The sequence below is a fragment of the Lacerta agilis genome, chromosome Z (assembly GCF_009819535.1).
Source record: "Lacerta agilis isolate rLacAgi1 chromosome Z, rLacAgi1.pri, whole genome shotgun sequence".
NCBI classification, from domain to species: domain Eukaryota; kingdom Metazoa; phylum Chordata; class Lepidosauria; order Squamata; family Lacertidae; genus Lacerta; species Lacerta agilis.
The window spans coordinates 23,415,178-23,437,066 of record NC_046331.1 but is presented as its reverse complement, the minus strand read 5'-3'; the positions used below and the strand labels follow the sequence as shown (position 1 = coordinate 23,437,066).

The 21,889-nt window shown below is 42.5% G+C and overlaps 1 protein-coding gene across 1 annotated transcript; it reads right to left on the bottom strand.

The window, feature by feature from the left end:
* Nucleotides 1–926: 926 nt before the first annotated feature.
* IRS4 (insulin receptor substrate 4) lies at nt 927–20,272 on the bottom strand. Its single transcript, XM_033137722.1, has 2 exons — nt 16,282–20,272; nt 927–1,059 (listed from the first exon to the last, which is right to left on the bottom strand). Exons 1-2 carry the CDS (start codon nt 19,874–19,876, stop codon nt 1,055–1,057), a joined length of 3,600 nt encoding a protein of 1,199 aa, XP_032993613.1. The 5' UTR covers nt 19,877–20,272; the 3' UTR covers nt 927–1,054.
* Nucleotides 20,273–21,889: the final 1,617 nt, after the last annotated feature.

The window sequence follows — 21,889 nt, the reverse complement described above, 5'->3', positions numbered from 1 at the left end:
AAGTCCCACTGATTTTAGTGTTTCTTATTTCCTTACAGTTGGTACAGGATCAGGACATTTACCTGCCTTGTTCACTCTGGAAGAGGAGAAAAGGCTGTGCTCTGTGTGTGTGCGTGCACGCATATGCACACACACACACACTTATTCCTCAGAAATTGCAAATTATCTTTACAGTATGCTCTAGCACCAGCTGTTCTCAAAAGTGGCCACTGATGGAGCAAACAATAAATGACTACTTTGCAAACGCAGCTACAAATGTTGAGGATCAGGGAGGTGGGTAGGAAAGCAAAGTGAGGTGGTAGCTTCTCCACCTATTCCATCCTGGCCAAAGCATGAAGTGGGTGAAGCTTAAACAATAAGCTTCTCTTATGCATGTAAGAGAAATAAACAGGCAATAGAAAGAGCATGCGTGAGGAGAGGGACACGGGAGAGATTCTCTGGTAGCCTATTTATTAGGTAGCGGGGTGAGGAAGGCTGTATGTGTTGCAATTGTCTATTCAAAACATTGGTTGCAGGCCTCTAGTCCCAAAAATATAACCCATGAATTTCAATGAGACTTACAAACAAGCATGCTTAGGATCAAAGTCTTAGCCTGTTGTTCCCATCCCTTCAAAATGGTTTTAAACTGCAATAATAATAATAATAATATAAACCATTTATAAAACATTTATGCTATCACTTCAAGTACTAGAAAAGCAAAACTCATAATTAGGTAGATTCTCAGATACCAAGTGAATTCTCAAAACAAACTGATGGGAAGTGTAGAAGGAACACAGCATTCACCTTGTCTCCCACACAGATATGCTAAGGGGGGAGGAAAGAAACCTCTGTCATCAAAACTTATATATGACCAAAGTTAATTTGGAAAAGCACAACTGTAGTCTCAACCAACACGCGATGAAAAATCATTCCCAATGATGCATGTCTGTGTCTGTGCTGGTGGAAGTGAATGGAGTTGACTGAAGATGGGCTCTGCTTTCAAAAGCACCACACAGTTATGGAGATACCAGCTGGAAAGCCTGCTCTTCTCACAATGGTTTCCATAGTAATGCCATCAGTCTAAGGGAAGAACAAAAATATTTTAGTGCAAGTGAAACAGAAAAAAGACCAGTTTGGTTTATTGTACATGGTATGCAGAGCACAACTGACAGTTGAGGAAGTTCTCATGATATCCTTAAGACATTAATCAATGCATGTACAATCCTGATGGCCAAGTTTAGATCCTGGGTGCCAGGAAGAACTGCTCTCATTTTTTCTTCTCCGGGATTTATTGTATCCTATCAAAACTTAAGGTACCTGGAACATTCATGTCACATGAACCATGTATTTCAGTCCACTAAAGCTCATACATTCAGTTTCCCCAGCTAATCTGGTGGTACAAAATTGGGAATAAGGAGTTGTGAAGCACCTGCCGTCACAATATAGAATTAGCATGTGGTGTGCAGTCCAGTGGCTACTCTTAATAGCCCTGATCTGTTCCACCTCATGTTACACAAAGCAATTCTCCTTTAAAACGATTTCAAGGAGAATCTTAGCCAAACTGTGGCTCTTTCACATATTCCCATCAACATTTTATGAATCCTGAAACCTTTCAAGGAGAAGAATTAAAAATGGAGCAATTTGAAACTAGAGGCATCAAGTGTTTTGAGGGATTTCTTCAATTAAGGTATCATGCGTTACATACACCACCTCACCTACATAGGAGCAGGAAAGTTAAGTGTTAGTTTCCTTAAGGTAACCCACATGAAATTTCACCATATTCAGCAGATAGTGGGAGTTCAACGTGGAGAAATTTATCCCAAGAAAGCTTAGTATCACAGAAGCTTTCACAGCCTGTTAATATTATACCAGTAGATAGATACACACACAACAACCAGAAAAGGCAACCCAAAGGTAAGTGTGTGTTTCTTGTCTCCCCAATATATTCTTTATTTGGTTTATATAACAACTATGAAAACCACTATCATAATTCAGTAACTAGAAATGGGATCTAGCAATTCAGTTTTCCAACTCCCCTCTTCAAAGAAAATCTACTTAGGTAATAATAAAAAAAACACATTAGGAATTCCAGCAATACTGAGCACTGAGGCAACAATCCAAGTGACTTTTTTATATTTGCTTTGATTTTTTTAAAAAGTGACATTTAAAAAAACAAACAATGTGACAGACCCTGAAGACCGAGTGATTTTCTGCATGACATCAGAAATGGATGAAAAACATGGCAGAAGGAAAACTGCCCATTCTGCTTGCAGGGCAGCTGCTCTCCAACAACTCAATATGTGAGATGAACAGCCACCTGGAGCTGAAGTGGTCTCCAGAAGATTCACTAGCCCCCAAAATGCTGTTTGTCAGAACACAAACCCAAAGTTCTGTGACACTGGGGAGGAAGAGCTAGCACAGAACCATACATTCCTCAGTAAAGTTTTTAAAATCAAAAATTATGTCTGTGGTTAATGTTTGTGTGTGTCTTTGTGTTTCGTTCTGTCTAAGCATACCTTTGAAACTCTTTTCATGTCCCCAAAGAATAGATTTTGTTACCAAGAGGTACAACAAGCAAGGACAAATACTAAAGATCGTTTCCAGGACCATTGTTCCCTCACACTTTAGAGATGTTTCTTCCTTACATGCAACATCTGGTTCTATATCTGAGAAGTTAACATATCAAAGGAAAATAGTTTAATGACACACTGGATTCCTCCCCACTTTATTTTTTCCACCAACAAGTTTAATATCTAAAACTAGCATTACCAGAAGTCAGTAACTGCCAGTTCTTCACTGTCTTCAGTACTTTTCCACTGAACTTTTCAAACCATTCATTACACTCCTGACTTTCAGCACTTGGTACCTATTCTTCAGCAGTTTAAGTACCTTTGAATAAGCACTATACTAGTAGCCTGGTTCACACAGCACAGGAATTCAAACTGAGGGTTACTGGGACTGCACAAGTGTGAGGGTTGCTAGAGAGGAGGTCAGACCTGATTTTTACTTCTGCACTGAGCTGAGCCAGATTCATGTTAAAGCTCTTGCCTCGCTAACCATGAGCTGCAGCCAAAGTTTGTTCTTCACTGAAGTAATCAATTTCTACCAGGGATATGCACAAAAAAATAAATTGCCCCTGAACCCATCTCATTGGCATGGATATGACATCTATCTTTGCCTCAGATCTGGCGCAGAGGCTCATCTCACCTCATTTTCCAAAGCCTCAGATGTCATCTCTATTGAAATAATCAAGTGCCTATAACTTTTTTTCTCTTTTCTCTTTTTGCAGAATTGGATGAAAACTGAATGCATTAAGAGCCCCTTCTATAAAGAGATGAAGTCTGCTAGACTGGGCATCGAGGGGAAAAGTAAGAAGAGGAGCGTAGTTTTATTTAGGACATGGGATCGCCACATATCTGATGCTCAAGAGCTTGGCTTAGCTGTGTAAAGTCATTCACAAAGTGGCCGGGATCAGGGTTCAAACTATCTCCCTGTCAGTTGTACTTCTCAAGCTGTTCTTGGAAGGCGTAGCAGCTCCAACTGCCACAGCTGTTGCTCTGAACACATTCAACTAACAAAAAGGAGAGCTCTGGTAGAGGTTAGAAGCTACAGCTGTCATTCACAAACTACACTCCTGCATCTCGGGTTGGAATCTACATTTACAGAAAGGCTTGGAGACACTTTGGGGAAGTCTAAAAATGTGAGGTAGTCTCACTATCTCCAAAGCAGAATAGTCATTTGGGGCCCGTGCCTCATCCAAAACAAATGGCAGGGTCCTAATGAATATGGGCAAAGAGGCTCCCCCACTTTCCCCAACATTTCATGAAAGAAATACTAGTGTAGGGCTGTGCGAAGGAGTCATTGGAGAGCCAACTTAGTTCCCACTCCAGTCCCCAAGTGCACTCCTAATTTCTCCCTAATAAGTGAATGCTGGTCATATATTCTTCCAGAGAAAAGCATAGTGCTTCATGTAACAACATTGTTACAAGGAGGGCAGAACATACCCTAGAGAACTAAAATTAAAAATTTGGTTTTATGTTGCTATGCACTTTTTAGTGTCTCTTAAGTTTACACATTTACTTTGCTATACTCTTCACTCCTGTCCTAGCTTCTAATAATTTTAGTATTTTATTGCATACATAAAATGTTCATGTGCAACGTTCACATTTTAAATAAAAGTCAGACACAACAAATGTGCTTGGTCTGGGAACATAAGCCCTGTGAGATCAGGCCAAAGTGGATCATCAAGTCCAGCATGCTGTTCTCACAGTGGTAGCCACATAAGCATGCATTATTTTGATGGTGTTTGACTAGAGGTGACAGGATGCAGTAAGAAGTATACATGCCAGAGAAATAAGAGAACAACTTCTTTCTTGTCTGCATACTGCTTCACTACCAGGAAGCCAAAGAAATCCACAAAGGGGCAAGAAGCTACCAAAGGGTAGATGAGAGTAGAAAAGCACATCACCTCTCTGGTCAACATAGGAAGCATCTATTCTTGCAAGCCCAGCCTGTATTTCTAACTTAAGAGCTGGCTGACATCTGACTGCAGTGCCTGCCCTCAAGAATACCAGGATCACAATGGGATAAGATATGGACTACTGTAGTTGCAGCAGCAGTGTTCAAGTGTGAACAAATCTCAGTGAGTTACAGCACTTTATTAAAGCCCAATTAAAAGGCTCACACACTAGCCTTGCTTATACCTAGTAAGCCAAGGCCTCTAGAAACCCAAAACAGGATGATCTTACAATGGCTTCATAGGATGCACATGCTCATATTTCAAGCCATTGGAGGAAAGGGCAAGTGTCTTTTTATTTATGTTTTTGGAGATGGCGATTGGTTATGATTGTAAGCCAATATGCCAGGTACATAGGGCCCAAGCCATTTAGGACAGGTGAGATAAAATTCCTAACAAAAACTCTCCCAAAAAAACTAAAGGGAAACTTGATGCACTTCAGGCAACCAATCACCTTAAAAGGAGAAGACCTATCCTGCATTACAATCAAGGGTTAACAAAAGCAGAAGTGATTGTTGGAGACAAAGTCTAAGCATTTGGAATTTGTGAAAAATGATTACTGTATGATTATCAGACTCCGATTGCCCCAAAGGACCCTAGATGTGGCAGTCTCAGAAGCATGTTATCCTGTGCCATTCACACAGGCTGTAATTGATGTGAATGCCCACTCAAATGTAACTGTCCAATCTCAAAGATTCTTATCCCGCTAAAAAGGGGGGGGGATCAGTGTCAAGGAATCACAAACATTCCTACAAGTCACAGCATTTTACTGTATTGACTCCTACTTTACTGTACTGACACAAAAACTTGCAGTGGCTTTCACCAGACAGAAAGAGCAATAGTGCATCTTGTATCTGCTTGCAAATACAGTGGTACCTCTGGTTACAAACGCTTCTGGTTACGAACACTTCAGGTTACGAGCTCCACTAACCTGGAAGTAGCTGGTCCTGGTTGCAATCTTTGCCCCAGGATGCGAACGGAAATCTGTGTGCGCAGCGGGATGCCTCATTAGCGAAAGCTCGCCTTAGGATAAGAACGTTTCAGCTTAAGAATGGACCTCTGGAACGCAGGGGTACCACTGTATACATACCTGCCCTCCCAAAAGAACATCTATTCAGAATCCTAATAGAGCCACTCCTTTAAAAAAAAAAAAAACCCACTCCTGAACAAGTAGACTGTGCATCTGATTCTTGATGAGAACTAGTGGCAACAGGATATATTCAGCTCTACAAAAATAGTATGGCAAATTCAAAACAGACAAACAGAAAATTAAGCTGCCTCTGGCTAGAGGCTGAGGAAAACACTCCAAGCTAGACTGTTCTACTGAACACCCCTTCACTGATGCTACCACAACAGGTGACACACTTGTTTTACTTTGCTGCTAATGTGGTCACTAAACAGACTAGACTCCAATTAACTGAATTCAGATCCCTGTGTAACTGTAGATATAGTAAAGTGGTATTACAGTGGAACTTCATATTCCACCTCCAATGGGCATCTTCCCAGCCCAGTCAGTCACTGCTTCTCTTGAGGCAAAGCAGAGCCAGAAGTGTGACATTTTCAGGAGAGAAGCAGTGTGCAGGATAACGTGTGGCCTCTCCTCTGTCCCCATTCCCAGGTTCCAGGTCTCTTGTATGCAATGGGAATGTGAGTCTCAAACTCACCCACCTCCTTCTCTTATAGAAATTTCACTCTTCTGGCCCTGCAACACATGGATTAAAGGTAGCATGCTTAAATCCACCCTTAAGTATTTCCCTCTCTATATTTTGTACACAGCCATGGGTACAAGTACAAAATACACACATGCTGTGTCAAGTTTGAAGGACAAACACATGGAAAGTTTACATTTAAAACCTAAGAAAAAGTAAACTGGTCTTTCAGTCACCACGTCACAGTACAACACTTGGGACCTTCTATATTCACTTGGGCTGTTTATTCTTGGGAACCCCGACCCAGTACAAAATACGAAGTGAGAAACAAGTTTTGGGTAATTGGCTCATTCAACTAGAATTACTCATCTATAAAATGGGAATAATGATGACAGGGCTGTTGTGAGGATGAATTAAGTAAAGCACTCTGCACCTGAATAGTGTCACAGGGAAAATATCACATGGTGCTGACTCAAATATTCCATCGGCACAAGCAATGTTGTAGAGCATTCATAGCAACTAATAGGGTGATCTTATCTCAATGACGAATATCTTCTCAGATGTTTAAATGCACAAAGGGCACAATCAAGTCCTTCACACCTCAAGCCTATATATGTATTCCACACAGAGCTGCATTCACAGTGCTGACCCTTCATGTTTGACTCAGATATAAATTCCTAACATAACTGAACCAGTCCTAATTCTAATCAGTGGTGCCACTAGGGCTGATAGCCAGGGCTGAGGTCCAGAGCCCTATAGCTCAGGAGGCCTCCAAATCACCACTCAAAAGAATGGCAGATGATGCAGGCAGCAGCAGACAAGCCCAGCATCAGCAGCTGGGCCGCTGTGGGCATGTCATGGGCCACAGGAGTTGATACTGTCAACAAAACATTTGTTCCTTTTAAAAAACATTATGGTTTCCTACAACAACATGGTGCTTGTTCCCAAGTAAATCTGTTTAGTATCAGGAGAGCAGGAGCAAACATCATTTATTTTCTGTAGTCATGATAGAGCTACAATTTAATGAGTTTAAAGTGCAAAACTGCACTTGTTCAGAGTGTTTCTTTATTAAATTACAGTTGGCAAATTTGTTTTTTTCCTCTCTCACCTATCAGTACTGTCAAAGCCAATGTAAAGAATGAATGGTGGAGGGAGATAAATGCTAATTGCTAATTAACACCTGCCATCTAAAGCCCCTCCCCCCAAAGACTAGTGTCTAAAACTACAGAGTTCCACCATTGATTGTGAATTTTCATGATTTCATAACATAACTGAACACAGATATACAGCTGCAGTTATCTTAAGTAACTAGAATTAATGATTACACACACACACACATTTAGAAGAACCCAAGAAAATCTGTCTCTGATACCTTGAACAATAAGTTTCCAGAGCATGCCCTCATAAGCAATACTAAAAGTAGCTAGAAAATATCACAACAGCCTAGCTTGCAATATTCTTGAAGGACTTTTTTCAAGCAGAAATAAACATGGGAAGGATTAAGAGCTGTAATGGCTGAAAAGTATGTAAAAGGGCAGGGAGCAGGAAATATTAGGATTCAGTAGGCACTTAAATGATGGCGCAGGCAGATGTCTTTTATTTTTTACTAGACTCGAAAGATCCATCAACTGGAGACAAGTGCAAACATTGATGGGGATTGGGGAAATACTTACTATAATGAAGGAACAAGGTGTTACTTGTTACACAATTTGTAGTCAGAATCTGCAAATCACTCAGATTTACCAGTGGATTCCAATCCAACTTCTGCCTACAACAACTTAAACACTAGAGCTACTATGTAAGGGAAAGTCCTAAATAGCAAAAAATACATTAAGAAGGATATAAGAAGAAGAAAAAAGAACATGATGGCATAGTAAGTTATGTTATTCTGAGTAAGATCATATCTTTCTTATTTCTACCTTGAAGTGCCAGGGACTAAACCTGAAAGTTTCTGTATGCAAAGCATGAATTCTGCCACTGAACTACAGCTCTCTTCCTAAATGAGAGCAGACCTTCCATCACCCCAAACTAAATATAAGAAGGATCAACATTCAGTAAGGCATGGGCATTCTCTCTCTCTCTCTCTCTCTATATATATACAGTGGTACCTCTGGTTACGAACTTAATTCGTTCTGGAGGTCCGTTCTTAACCTGAAACCATTCTTAACTTGAGGTACCACTTTAGCTAATATGGCCTCCTGCTGCTGCTGCGCGATTTCTGTTTTCATCCCGATATAAAGTTCTTAACCCGAGGTACTACTTCCGGGTTAGCGGAGTCTGTAACAGGTGTTTGTAACCCAAGATACCACTGTATAGTTATAGATACATAGATATAGGTATCTCTTACATTAAGTCTTGAAGTGCCTACAGCTGTATACATCAGGGGTAGTCAAGCTTTTTATACCTACCGCCCACTAATGCATCTTTCTTGATGGTAAAATTTCCTTACCGCCCACCAGTGCTCGATGAAAGGAGGATTCAGGTTGTGTCGTAGAACCCCCTACTGCTCACCTAGAATCCTGAAGTGCCCGCTAGTGGGCAGTAGGGACCAGGTTGACAACCCCTGGTATACATGGTCAAAAATCAATAAGCATGGGAATCTCATGCACCAGCCAACATACAAAAGCACACCTCACCAACCCAAAAGTCAGAACTGAGTAAAGCTCAATTCTGCAAATTGTATGAGACAAGCAAGTTTAAAACGTTTTGCAAACATATACTTCATTTGCCAAATCATTCTGCTACTGTTTATAGGAGGAAAAGGGAGGAAAGAAATGCATCAAAACGTTACTCTCCTGGAAATTTTACTGAGATTTTACTCTTTTTTACTTTGGAGATTTCATTTACCACACATTAAAACATTAGAAACCCACATTTTTATTATGCTAAGTATTTTATGCAGTACATTTCCAACGGTTCCATAAAATCTCTCTGCCTTTTGCTTCCACAAAAGCCACTTATTGAATTGGTTAAAACCAACCCCCTTCCAATAGCACCAAGTCTATTGTACCTATATTTCTCTCACTTCAGTAAAGTATTGAAAGGCATGTTAAGAAATAACCTAGAGGATAGCCCTTTCAGGAAGTGGGGAGCATGTCTGAATGTTGCCTGAGATATTTCTCACTGTACACGCTAGTATGTCAGGATAAGGAGTTCCAGTTTAGATTGAAATGTATGTGGAAGGTGTATGTGACACGCACACAGGGGGGGGGGGAGGGAGGAAGAGGAAGAGGGAGGGAGGGAGGGAGTTTGAAGAGGGGCAGTGGTGTAAATGCTGCACCACTGATATCTCTGAATCAGCAATTTGGCTCTTAAACCTACCTCCCACAGATACCTCTCTTACTTCAAACACTCTCAATGTTTCTCCTCCCTACCCAACCATGGGACAGGGTAGGGAGTTTCTTGGTATATGTGTGCACATTTGTACACAGCCTGAAAAACCAAATATAAAAGTTGTATTAACTCTTCAGGAAAAAAAAATAGATCTACATCTGGGCGATCAGATGTAAGGCAGTTAGGCACGTAGCTATTATGCCTCCCTAATACCATTCTGCGCCTGCAACAGATAAAAGTACCTTGCATAGTCAAAACAATGGAACAAGCTCCAGCTGTTGAAGTGCTTCTTGGCATAAAGGTGTTGAAGACACAGAAGTCCCACCAGGAAAAAGATGACCACCCCAATAATTGTCTCACAATCTGATGCTACTGTATCCAGTATATGCCAATTTGCTTCTCAAAAACATGGATGTTTCTGTTTCAACATGTATAGTATGAAGGTGATCATTAGGTTGCCTTTAAGATGCCTAATAAAGCTACATGTGACTAAACTTAAAAAACAAACAGCAATTTGCAGGGTGGGCCAAGGCGGAGGCACTCTGGGTCATACAGACCTTTTAAAGATGAGTCACAGTTTTAGGACAAACAGTGGTAAAGATTTATCCTTCCTCCTTCCCACCCCTCAGCCACAAAGTAATATTGTGCAACTCTTTTAAAAAACTTTAGCCTACATTGAACAGAAGCTGTCAATACCATCCTATTTCTTGTAAAGAAATGTTTGGACATTCTTAATCGCAAATCTTCTCCCTTAAATATCTTTTTAAAAAATTACTTTAGAAAACCAGGTCTTGCTTTTATACTACAAGCAAACTAAGGATTTGGTGGGAAAAACTGATCCTAGGTATCTAATTATAATGAATAAGTGATACAAGCTAGGATTTCAAGCCCAGCTCACCCACCATCTGCTAAAACACAGTCTTCCTCCTCCCCTTCTTTCCCCTTGCCAATAATAAATTCTTCCCAAATTCATGGAGGTACAATGCTTTTGTCACTTCTGGTTGAATGACACTTTTGCTTGCACAAAAGTATAAACAAAATATGCAGGATCTAAAGGTCCTATGTAACTGAGTTCCTGTGGCAACTACATATCTGTTATTTTCCTCCCGCTGCCTTATTCTTGTTTGTTCCTTCAGTCACTCTGATCTCCTGTCCTAACAGTGTCCTAGCAATAAAGTGACCAAATGCTTTTCATTATCTTCAGTTAAGCTCTCATCAAAGGCCAAAATCCAGTGCTCAGTTATGCTTACACTGAAGTTCCAAGCATTTCAAGGAGACAAGTGTACCAGAATACAAGGATGCAGTTTCCAGCATGTGAATTTGCCTAGTTAACTAGTTACAATGGACTCCTAATGTAGACAAACAATTTGTTTTTGTTTTTTTAAGCAGCAAAAAGTACAGTATTGACTTAGCATGCAATGATGCAGCTTCCAGCAACATGCTATGCTTTCCAGTGCTGATTAGCAACATCAGTAAAAGGTAACAGGTTCTGTACTTGCTTTGGTAAAGGAGATACAACAAAGTAGTATACAGTGGACGCTCGGATTGCGAACATGAACCGTGCAGGAGGCATGTTCGCAACCCGCAGCACCGCTTCTGTGCACGCGCAGGTCGCAATTCGGTGATTTTGCACATGCGTGAGCGCCGAAACCCAGAAATAACCCATTCCGGTACTTCCGGGGGTTCAGCACAACCGCAACCTGAAAAAACGTAACCCGCAGCCTTCTCAACCTGAGGTATGACTGTAATGAGTCTAAAGAAAGTTGTGAACAACATGCCTGAACACCAACCAGAAGAATATCAAAACAAAATATAAAATAAAAAATCCTTCCAGTACCTATCTGAAGAAGTGTGCATGCACATGAAAGCTCATACCAAGAACAAACTTAGTTGGTCTCTAAGGTGCTATTGTTTTGACTATGGCAGACCAACACGGCTACCTACCTGTAACTAGAAGAATATCAGAAATGCAACACAACCACTAAATAGGCATTGGAATGTTTAATATTGTTACAGGTTTTTCTGTTATGTTCCATATATACAACTTTTTTTCTTTTAAAATCAAGAATCAATTCACTTTCACATTAGTGAGCAAACCTATTCTGTTTCGCAGGAAGGTTCTTAAATTGCAGGTGAAGAGATATACTGTGATTACAGGTACAAGTTCAAGCCAAGTACAGTATTCAGACAGGTCATTCAAACAATACAATATAATTTATCTGAACATTTTTATCCTGTTCTGCGGCAAAAATGGCTCCCAGAGTAGCTAATAGATCACTAACAAGTAAGACAGTTTCTTCCCTCAGGCTTATTATCTAAAAAGACATGACACAAAAGGAAAATGGATTGGGGCACGAGGATATAAGCAAACTCAGTTACAAGCACTTCTAATGAAGGGAGCAAAAGTTTCTGGTCTTCCAGCTGTGCAGATGGAATGGCCCCACACCGCTTCTCTATGACAACCTGATATAACAGCTGCTTAAGGTGTTCTTCCCCTCCTGTATTCACTTCTCAGCTTTCCAAATCACTGTGTGCTGGGGTGTCAAAACTGGCAAACAGCAAGTTAAGCAATTCCTACTAGCCAAGATTACAAATCACAATGATGGTAAACCAGAAAGTGATCTGTTGAAACCGGGGGGGGGGGGGGACATGCATGGCTCATGTAACAGCCAGAGCTCATGTAAGGGAAAATATATTTGATGAACTGTGATATTTCATGTAAATTACGAACTTGGTAATGCACTTGGCTGGCCTCCATTCTTTCTTCCAATATTTCCAAATCTCTTAGCATTCTTGTACAGTACTTTTAGATTTTTTAAAAAAATAACATATTTATTGCCATTTGCAACCAGAGCTTATATATTTAAAAGATGTTGTTACACATAAACAAAGGAGAAGTATATGAACATATTTTAAGCGCATTAGTTGGGGAATGTGATCTATACCAAAAGCAAACATTTTGAAGGGTTGCTATATTTGAAAACCTTACATCAGTGAAGCTTAAATAAATTTAAATCACTTCAGCTTGGACCAAAGGATCTAACTTAACTCTAGCAGCTACTTGTATTACAGAAAACATGCTTTCAGAGGGGACAATATGGAGTGGAGAAATATTAGATCAAGGAGAGGGTCTTTAACACTTTCCCTGCCTGATGCTTTTCCAGCTCCACCCCAGCAACACCTCAGTGGCATTCTAACAGATTAATATTCCTTACAGGGATAAATAAATATGGAACTGGGGGAGGGGAGTTAAGCATATAGAAAAGGTTAGAAACCCTCTCTCCTATTCCTAAAATGGGTTTTCTGCGACAGAAGTGGTTGGTGTTTTATGTTACACTCACTTGTGAATAATGTTTAGTTAAGTCTGTAAGAAGTCACCTTCAATTTATCACAAAATTATATGGTACTACTTCCCTAGTTTCAGTCATTCAGAGATGTGAATCAACCCTTTCAACTTTTCCCATTCACAAAATTGATGGAGGAGGAGCAGAGTAATAACCTCAACAGAGGAGGAACTGTTTTCAAGCTTTTTATGTGGATCAAGGTAAAATGGGAACTTGAGGCTTTTGCAATCACTGTAAGTAGAGGGGCCCTGGCTTCTAACAATGAAACTTCAGACGTTCAATAGTTCTTGTGTTAACAATTTTACAGTGTTGAATTATAAGCACTTTCAAGTTTTATTTCCAGATATCTTATGAAACTTTTTGAGCTTTGCTGTAAGAGCAGTAATCTATTTCAAGAGGGAAATAAAACTGCATATGCTATTACAAGACCATACATAAACTGATGAAAAAATGTGGAGTTCAACGAAAGTGACCAGAAACTCAAACCTTGCTGTAGAGTTTTAAACAGAAATGCACGCACTCTAAGCTACCTGTCTCGACAAGAAAGGTATGATGCTTCAGAGTGTGAGGTCACAGTTCCCCCGCCCTATCTCATACATCTGAGACTCTACTTAGATTTTACCTACAAGTCAAACTTTTCTAATAAAAAAATAATTATTTTAAATTTTGAAAAATACTGTCACATTAGAGAAAGCACCAGAAAAATAAATGTGACTACATCAATCATGTTTCATGGCTGACTTTTATCACAGTGTACTGAAGTTAATTCTACACCTCCAAGGTCAAACTGGGATCATTAGTAACTACAGAATGCATAAACAATGTTGTACCTGCCCCACCCTCGAAGGAACTCAAGCAAAGTTGTGCATGGGATTTTTGCTCTTGCTGGTGAAGTGAGAGAACATAGCAGCCCCAAAAGGCAGAAGTCACCTATTGTGGAACTCTAACATTTCATTATTTTGCTTGGCCTCCCCACCCGCTCTGCTGTTCTACTGAGGAGATGCTTCAAATCTCTACTTGTAGGAGTTCAAAAGCTCATTACTATTTTCAACTAGCAAAGCATTTCTTTTAACTCTGAAAACAGGGCTTTGTCTGAATCTACTGATTGGCTATGTAACAGTCAGATGAAAATAATGAATGATTTGGCCACATTCCAGCACAAAGTCAATGATCTTAAGCACTCTCAAACTCTCTGCTGGATTGTGCCCCCTGCCTCTAGCAAACTCTCTTCCTTATATATACTTTAAAAGAATTTTTCAACGAAGTACTCACTAACTTGAAATCTACCTAGCAGACTCTGCTACTATTACCAACAACTGAATTTTCTTAACCACTTCCATATTTTAAAGATTATCAGGACCAAAGATTCATATAAAGAAGTACATATACACACGTGATTAGCCATATGCAAACTGCTGTCAGGCATGTTTTTAAAAAAACTTAACTTGCAATCATCTTTGTTATGCTTCAGTTGCGGCAGTAACAGGCAAATGTTTTCAACAGATGTTGAAAAACTGATGAAAGTGTCCAAAGTTTAAAACTGGTAGTATGATCAGAGCTGGAGGCTAAGTCCTCCCCCCTACATTGGTGTTCTTTTGGAATTATATTGAGCAAAGTACAATCCAAGTTTGAAAAAGTCAAGAGAAGGCCAAATTCAGTACATTTCTTTACCACTTCTGTTTCTAATTAAATGGAGTTTAACATACAAGAAGAAGATACTCCAAGTATGCTGTCATTCACTGGTTTAGAAGAGCAGTTCAAGAACTTGGATTTAACCACAGCAAAAAGGGGGGCAAAGAGAAAAGTATACCAAAGCAACTAACAAACTTTTCAAAACCCCAAGCAATGCTAACAGACTGACTTGTCTTTTATATAATCTTTTCCCAATAGGAGACTTGCCAAAAAATCTAAACTCATGCAATCTCTTAAAGCCTCTGAATATATTCAGATTGAGTTAAGAGGTACCTAGAAGCCCTGATTCAGCATTTCAGACAGTTTATCAGAGTCCAGTACACTCTTTGCATGTCTATGTATCAAGTGATACAGGTATAATTTTCTAAGTAACAAAAGCAGGATACCTAATACAGTACTCAACTATGTTATATTGGATTTTAAAAATACTATTTGCACAAATAATTAGCTACAATGACTGAATAGCCACTCTCCATTAAAACAGTATTTAGATTAAGATTTATAGTGGAACACAACTGACTTCCACTTTTTCCTCCAGAAAATGCTAAAAAACAAACTATAAACTAAGACAAAGTCTGCAGACATGTTATTATGTTTTAAAAGAAAGGGTTTGATAAAGGCACTATGACACTATTGCAGCTGTAAGATTCTAGCTGAAGTACAGGTAATCTATGTTTACGACTGTCAGAATACTGTACTAAAAGCCTTCTCATGTCTTCCATTCTGCATCACTACATTCTAAGGAGCTATTTACCAGGGTATCCCAGCAGAAGTGTCTGTGATGCACAAATAAATCAAACCTTCTTAAAAAATTGTCACTGAACTCACAAGACAAATGAGAAAACCATTGTTAAAGCTGCAATTTTATGTACACATACTAGGAAGCAAGCCCACTGAACTCCATTTACTTTTCTGTAAATTAGCATCTACATTAGAAATGTATGCCAGTTTAACTCTCAGAATTACCTACACCTCAAATACACATACCTCTCTCTTTGGAACGAGGAAGCGGTTTTCGTAATGCACTGAAACCTGCAACCTCTTCACAAAACTACATTTCCCAGAAATCTTTGCAAGGGAAACTACAACTGTTAACCCCCTCTTAAAAATCAGATTATATGTATAATGCAGTTATGAAAACAGTGACTTTTTAAAAATTACATAAGACTGCTATACATGAATAAAATATATCACTTTATTCTGCACATCTCAAGGTAAAATGCAGTCTTGATGTGGCTTTAAATTGGACTTGAGTGTAGAGGAGCAAGGGGAATTGTGGCTGAAAGTAGCAGGATTTGTTCTGCTTGTCCCTCAAAAGGTACCCACAACCATGCACCAGGGGATAAATCCCAATCCATTCATAAAATCTAAAGTAGTCAGATTCCAAATAAATTGTTATTTAGATGAACTGGTGTCTATATTTTATTAGAATGTTGAAAAGGGAGTGTGGCAGTGACCCCAAAGTTGGTAATGAAGATAAGTATAAGTACAAATTACTGCTTCTCATATATTCTGTGATTATTTTCCTACCCCATACTCATAACGATAATTGAACAAAAAAAGCAGTCAATACATGTTTTCAAATTAAAAGACAGTAAACACTTGGGCCTGAATTGTGCTTGCAGAACACTCCTTATTTGATGCTGCCAGTGAAAATACTGCACTAAATAGGAAAAAGAGCAAATTTAAAGAAGAAAATAGTGATTTACAATAATATATTGAAATTATACATGCATTAATTTGTGTGAGTGGTTGAAAAAATACAAACCTTTCCTTGCAGAGTTGCACTTCAAACCATCTGATCTGCTGAAGTCTATGCTCACATACACTCCACTTTCCAGATTCAAAGTACCATTTGGGAGGTGGCAGTTTGGTGAACTAGGGCTCTCCTCACAGTTTAGAGAATTATCTTGTAAATTTAGAGCTATATAGTTCAAGCCATTCTGAAATCCAGTTGAAGTATCTCTGGACATCTTGCTTTCATGGCCATCTGAAATGTGTTCTTCAGGTTTCAACCACACATTGTCAAAAGAGGCAGAGCTGTGCCTTTTGCTACTATCAGTAAAGAAAGAAGAGGAAGTGGTAACAGTGCCAGTGGAAGAAAATGTTTCAGAGCTATGCCTTCTCCTTCCCTGTGGATCAGCACGAATAACTTTAGGTACTACTGGCGGATCAGGACTAGGAACAGAGAACTCACTGCTACCAGCATATTGGTCAACAATGCACAGTCTATTAACAATGGAAGGAGGACTATCAATCTTTAAGCCATTTTTGCTTTCGGTGGTAAATGGTCCAGGTGGCATTGCTGCCATGTTGAAGGTCATTTCTGTATAGTCATCAATCCTACCACTTCCTTTGCTAACACAAGCAGTACCAAATGAGAGCCTAGCATAATCTGAATCAGGTGGATTTCTGGGAATACTAGAACTTGCATAAATTGAAATATCTGTCAAGGAGTTGGATAGTTCTTTAGCAGCCTTTGGTGACTGAACATCAAGATCAACACTCATGTAGTCAGAAAGTGGTGACTGCCTATGGTCACTACTGGAGCCAAGAGATGATGGCGATCCTTCTGCAGATAAAGAATAAGGTGTATTACTTGCCTTTTCACCAAAGTCAATATTTATATATTCACCAGGACTAGATGGCTCAAGTGGAATTGTTCGATCATACATTCTTGGTATAGTGTTACTACCTCTAGTGCCTAATGGAAGTCTTGTAGGCCTGGTAATTCTGTTCTGTTCAAGTCCTTCATCTGAAGCTTTCAGCATAGATGATTTGGAATGGCCATTAGCCAGAACATTACTGATATTGTTGTCATTTTCAGCTCCACTATACAATAATTTTCCTGGTGATGACATTGGAACGTATTCATCATGCTCACCATTTTCTCCTGACAGAGTCTTAAAGCTTCGTGGGAGAGAGAAATATGAGCTAAAGTTTTTGGAACTGGTGTTGGTATGCATATAATTTGAATCACTAGGTTGCTTTGGAGCAGCTGAGTTTCCAGGTGACATATCCATATACTCATTGTTTGCCAACTTCTCATTGCCACTTTTATTAAAGCCAGTTAAAGGACTACGTACAGGTGAAGAGATAGCCCTAGGAAACATCATCATATATCCTTTGGAGTCAGCCTGCGATGATGGCCAGGAATTGTTTATCTGCTTTGGAACAGACACACTTTTAGGAGTCATTGGCAGATAATCACTGTTGCTTGCAAAAGAAGATGCAACTCCTGGCATCATTGGCATGTATCCATCATCTCTGGCTTTATTCCTGCTTTGATTGCATACAGAATCAAGGGCAGATTCCCCATACACTGGTTCAGGGTTATTTTTGAATTTTGGCGATTCAGAAAAAGGCAGACGTCCATGGCTTCCTGAAGAAACTTCATCTAATGAAGTTGCTGTTTGGGTTGTTTTCTGCTGTGCTGGTATAGAAGCAGGCTTAGTTAGAGAGTAAGTTCTTTTTCTGAAGCATTTTTCAGCCTCCCGGTAATCATCTCTTGAACTATTATTATCTATTTGCTGCTTGCTCATTGACATGTATTCATTTAAACAATTTTCTTCTCTGATTGGAGGCGTATTGCCCAAGGAATCTGGGGTATTACTCCTCACACGGAAGTACCTGAAGTCGCCAGGGCTGGAACCATATTCATCGGAAGAAATGAAACCTCCATCACTTGGGGACCCACAGACAGATGAACTGGAAGGCCTGATGAAGGTATCAGAAGCTGATCCATGGCCACTACTTGAAGAAACACTGATGGGACTAGTAGTGGAAGGGAAATGAGACACTGGCAGAGATGCAGACCTGGTGTGATAAGATGCACTAAATGCTGCTCTAACATATCGTCCACTTCCTTCTTGACGCCCCAAATTCATCCTTGCAGTATTCAGATGAATCAAACTTCCAGTAACTGACCTAAATGGTCTGGTCATTGTCCCCTCCCCTTCACTGGAAGTTCTGAAACGGTAAGAGCTACTACTCTTGGTGGTTGGAGGGGTCCCCCCAGTAACACTTTCAGTTCTGGATCTTCTTTGTAAGCCAGTCTGGCTAGGTGGCAGGTTACCCAGGTGCCTCCTAGTACTAATGAAGGAAATGGGGTTGGTGCTGCTACCACCACCGGAAGACTGGCTCTTACTGCGAGGCCTAAACTCAGAGAAGGCTTTCAAAGCTTTCATGGTTTCTAGGAAGGTTTCGTGCATATTCTGGGCCACCACTGAATCATCCACTTGCATCCAAAGCTCACCTGGCCCAATGGAGGCAGATCTGCCCACCTCAATGAAAAAGAAATTTTCTGAATGCCCACACCGCCGAATGTTCATTAGCTGTAAGTGGACAGAGGGCACCTCACTATTCAGCTTAACAAGGTGGATGGCCTTGGTGGAAAGACACAATCTGTACACCCCCGTCAAATTCTTTGTCTGCCCCAGTCCCTTGGGTTTCACGTTTACTTGCCAAACTTCTTTGAAGACGGTCCCTGGCCGAAGAGCAGTCCCGTAATGCTCGTCGTCGTCATCCAGCTGCGGATCAGCCTGGTCTTCCTGCTCCAAGAACCCCCTCTTGCTTTGGCTCATGAGCTCACTGATTGCCTGGTACCAGCTCTCCTGCTCAGTCTCGTTTTCGGCAACCATTGCAAAGTACTCATCCTTGGTGTACAGGGCGATGATGTGCTTGTGCTTGGCATCTGCCCTCCGGCTAACCGTGAAGCACTGGTACAGAGGAATCACCCGCTTCGGGGGTGGGCAGCAGAGGGCTGCGCTCCCACCAGCCGCCGCCGCCGCCGCCCTCATGCTGCTCTTGAACTTCTTCTCGCTGTCGTAGTACTCCAGCCTGGCCGGGGCCAGGTGACTCTCCACCCGCAGCACGAAGTACCTCTTGTGGCCATGCTTCTGCTTCCTTAGGTAGCCGCATTTCCTCACGTCGTCCCCGAAGGCGACAACGGACGCTGCCGGCGGGGCAGCTGCCCGGCTGGAGGGCGCCGAGGGGCCGGCTCGCGATGAGGCCACGGCGCCCCCTCGCCCCGCGCCAGCATTGCCCCCGGTCGCCGAGGCGTCCTCCTCCTGGACAAGGCAGAGGGAGCTGCTGGGGGATCTCCTGAGAAGAAGCATCAGATGGTGCGGGGGCTGCGCGGGCGGCGGGCAAGGGGCGCCTTCCATCAGCTCCTGGTCCTCCTCGGTAGCAGCAGCAGCAGCAGCAGTAGTAGCAGCAGTAGCGGCAAGCCTGGACGCGCTGGCCCGCTGGTTGTGGCTGAAGCCGCCTCCGCCGCCTGGTGCTCCAGCGGCGATGCCCGCAGCCCGGTCTCTCGCCTCCAGCACGGTGCAGCCGCCTTCTCCGCCGAGCATCCCGCTCGCCATTTTAAGGGGCCAGGGCAGGGTCCGGACCGCCGAGCCAGGCGGCGCCGCGCTTGTGCAGCGAGGGGGGGGGGAGGGCGGGCGCGCGAGGGGGGTGGAAGAGCCGCCCTCCTCAGAGGCGAAGGGTCTCCCGGGCCCGGCTGGACATGGGTGGCCACAGTCTGCGTCCACGCCGGCCGTTCCCCGCAGGGGGAGGCGCGAAGCCGGCCCACCGGCGGAGCGTGCGCCCACCCGCTCACTCGCTGCCAGCCGTTTGGAGCGCGCAGGGCTCCCCGTCCACTCGCCCCGCTCTGCCTCACTCGCTAGCTCTCCACACAGGCAAGCAGCCGCGGCGGCACCACGGCGAAAACATCACGTGACCCCGCCTCCTTCGGGAGGGAGGGAGAGGAGCAGCTTAAAAAAAAGAAAAAGAAGCAAAAAAATAAAACCGCTCCAGCGAGAGGCGGTGCTTCGTTCAGCACGGGGCGGGGCTGTGTGTGTGTGTGTGTGTGTGTGTCTGGTGGGCCGGAGAGCAAAGTTCTGAGAATGGAGGAGCCGGCGTGCGAGGAACCAATCGGAGATGAAGTCCGCTTCGCAAGTGGTCCAATCCGCAGTCACCGCCACGCACACCCCACTCCCGGTCGGCTGGTTGTGTGCGTGCGCGTGCCTTTCAGAATGATAGGCGGGAGGCGGGACAAATGAGAGGCGAAGGTAATTAATAGCGGGCGGCTGGGCGCGGGATGCCGTGAAGATGTGTTTGTGTGTGAGAAGGTGGGAGGGGGAAAGGGAGAAAGGAGGGGGGGGAGAAGTGGGAGGCGGGCTCTGGGAGTCGTCCAATCACACACTGAAACATACGCCGGGCGGAGGCGGGGACCTTTCAATGCCTGCGTGTACAGAGGAATGAGTGAAAAACAACACATACAGAGAAAAGGCCACAAGGGATGAAGATGAGTAGCACCGTAATCTACCAATCAGTCCTCGCTGCTTCTAGGAGTTGCCCAATCAGCGTTAAAGAAATGAAGGTTCACTTTCTTATACTGCTATTATTTTTTTTGAAGCACTCCTGTAATCCCCCTCCCACCCTACGACCGCACTCCCCGCCCCATACAGGTTTGATGACCTGAGAGGCGTCGTGGTTGGCCAGAGGAAGAGCCAATCGGCGAGCGCGAGAGCCGAGGGGAGGTGGAGGGGTGGAGCCGCTGAGGAAGTAAACAACTCGTCAGCGCGCGGGCGACCGTTGGAGGAGCAGGAGGGATGTGTGCAAAATTAACCGTCCCAGCTGCCGCTGCTCTGGAGGCGCGGGGGAGAGGCGCGTCCACGTTGCCTGGAGCGCCGCGGGCTCTCCGAACCGCTCCCGCCTGCCCCAGCCACGCCCCTCAGGCCGCAGGGGAGGTTTGGGGAAGGGGGTCCGCTCCTGTCCCCGAAATTAGCGGCTGTAGTTCAGCACTTGTTTCCGATGGTGTTCCCTCATAAACAGCAAGCGCGCATTTCCGTCGCAGTTGATAGATGGGGAGGGACGATTTACCTCAAGGGGGGGGGAGAAGGGAGGGGGATTTCTCTCTTCACACAGCAGGAAATTTACGTCAGTTGGGGCAATACTGTACCGTTTTTCACACGGCAAGTAGAGGGGAGTAAATTTTCCTCAAGTGGGGCAATATCTGTCTTCACGCAGTAGGTAGATGGGAGTAAAATTTTGCCTCAGGATGGGGGATTTTTCAGGATAACAACGAGCAAGAAGAGGAGCTTATTCACTTGTGTAACAATATCATAAAAATGGGAAGGAAACAGAAAAGAAACATGATTCCTGAACTTAGCCCCTGTGTGCTAACATAGGGGTGTGTCATTTGCCTAGGCTAAAAGCTCATACCGGTAGCAAAGTCATCTTTTAATCATTAGGAGCTTTCTTTGTGGATGGTGTTGTTAAGAGATATAGTGTGTTTGCTTTTCAGGTTTTTTAAGTGTTGCTTTTTTAAAAGCTATTATTGAAAAATAACCTCAGAATTTAAATTCAAAATTAATTAGAGCACTCAAAAGAAT

Excerpts from the sequence above, each read along its gene's own strand:
- IRS4 (XM_033137722.1), bottom strand. The coding sequence starts at position 19,876 with ATGGCGAGCGGGATGCTCGGCGGAGAAGGCGGCTGCACCGTGCTGGAG.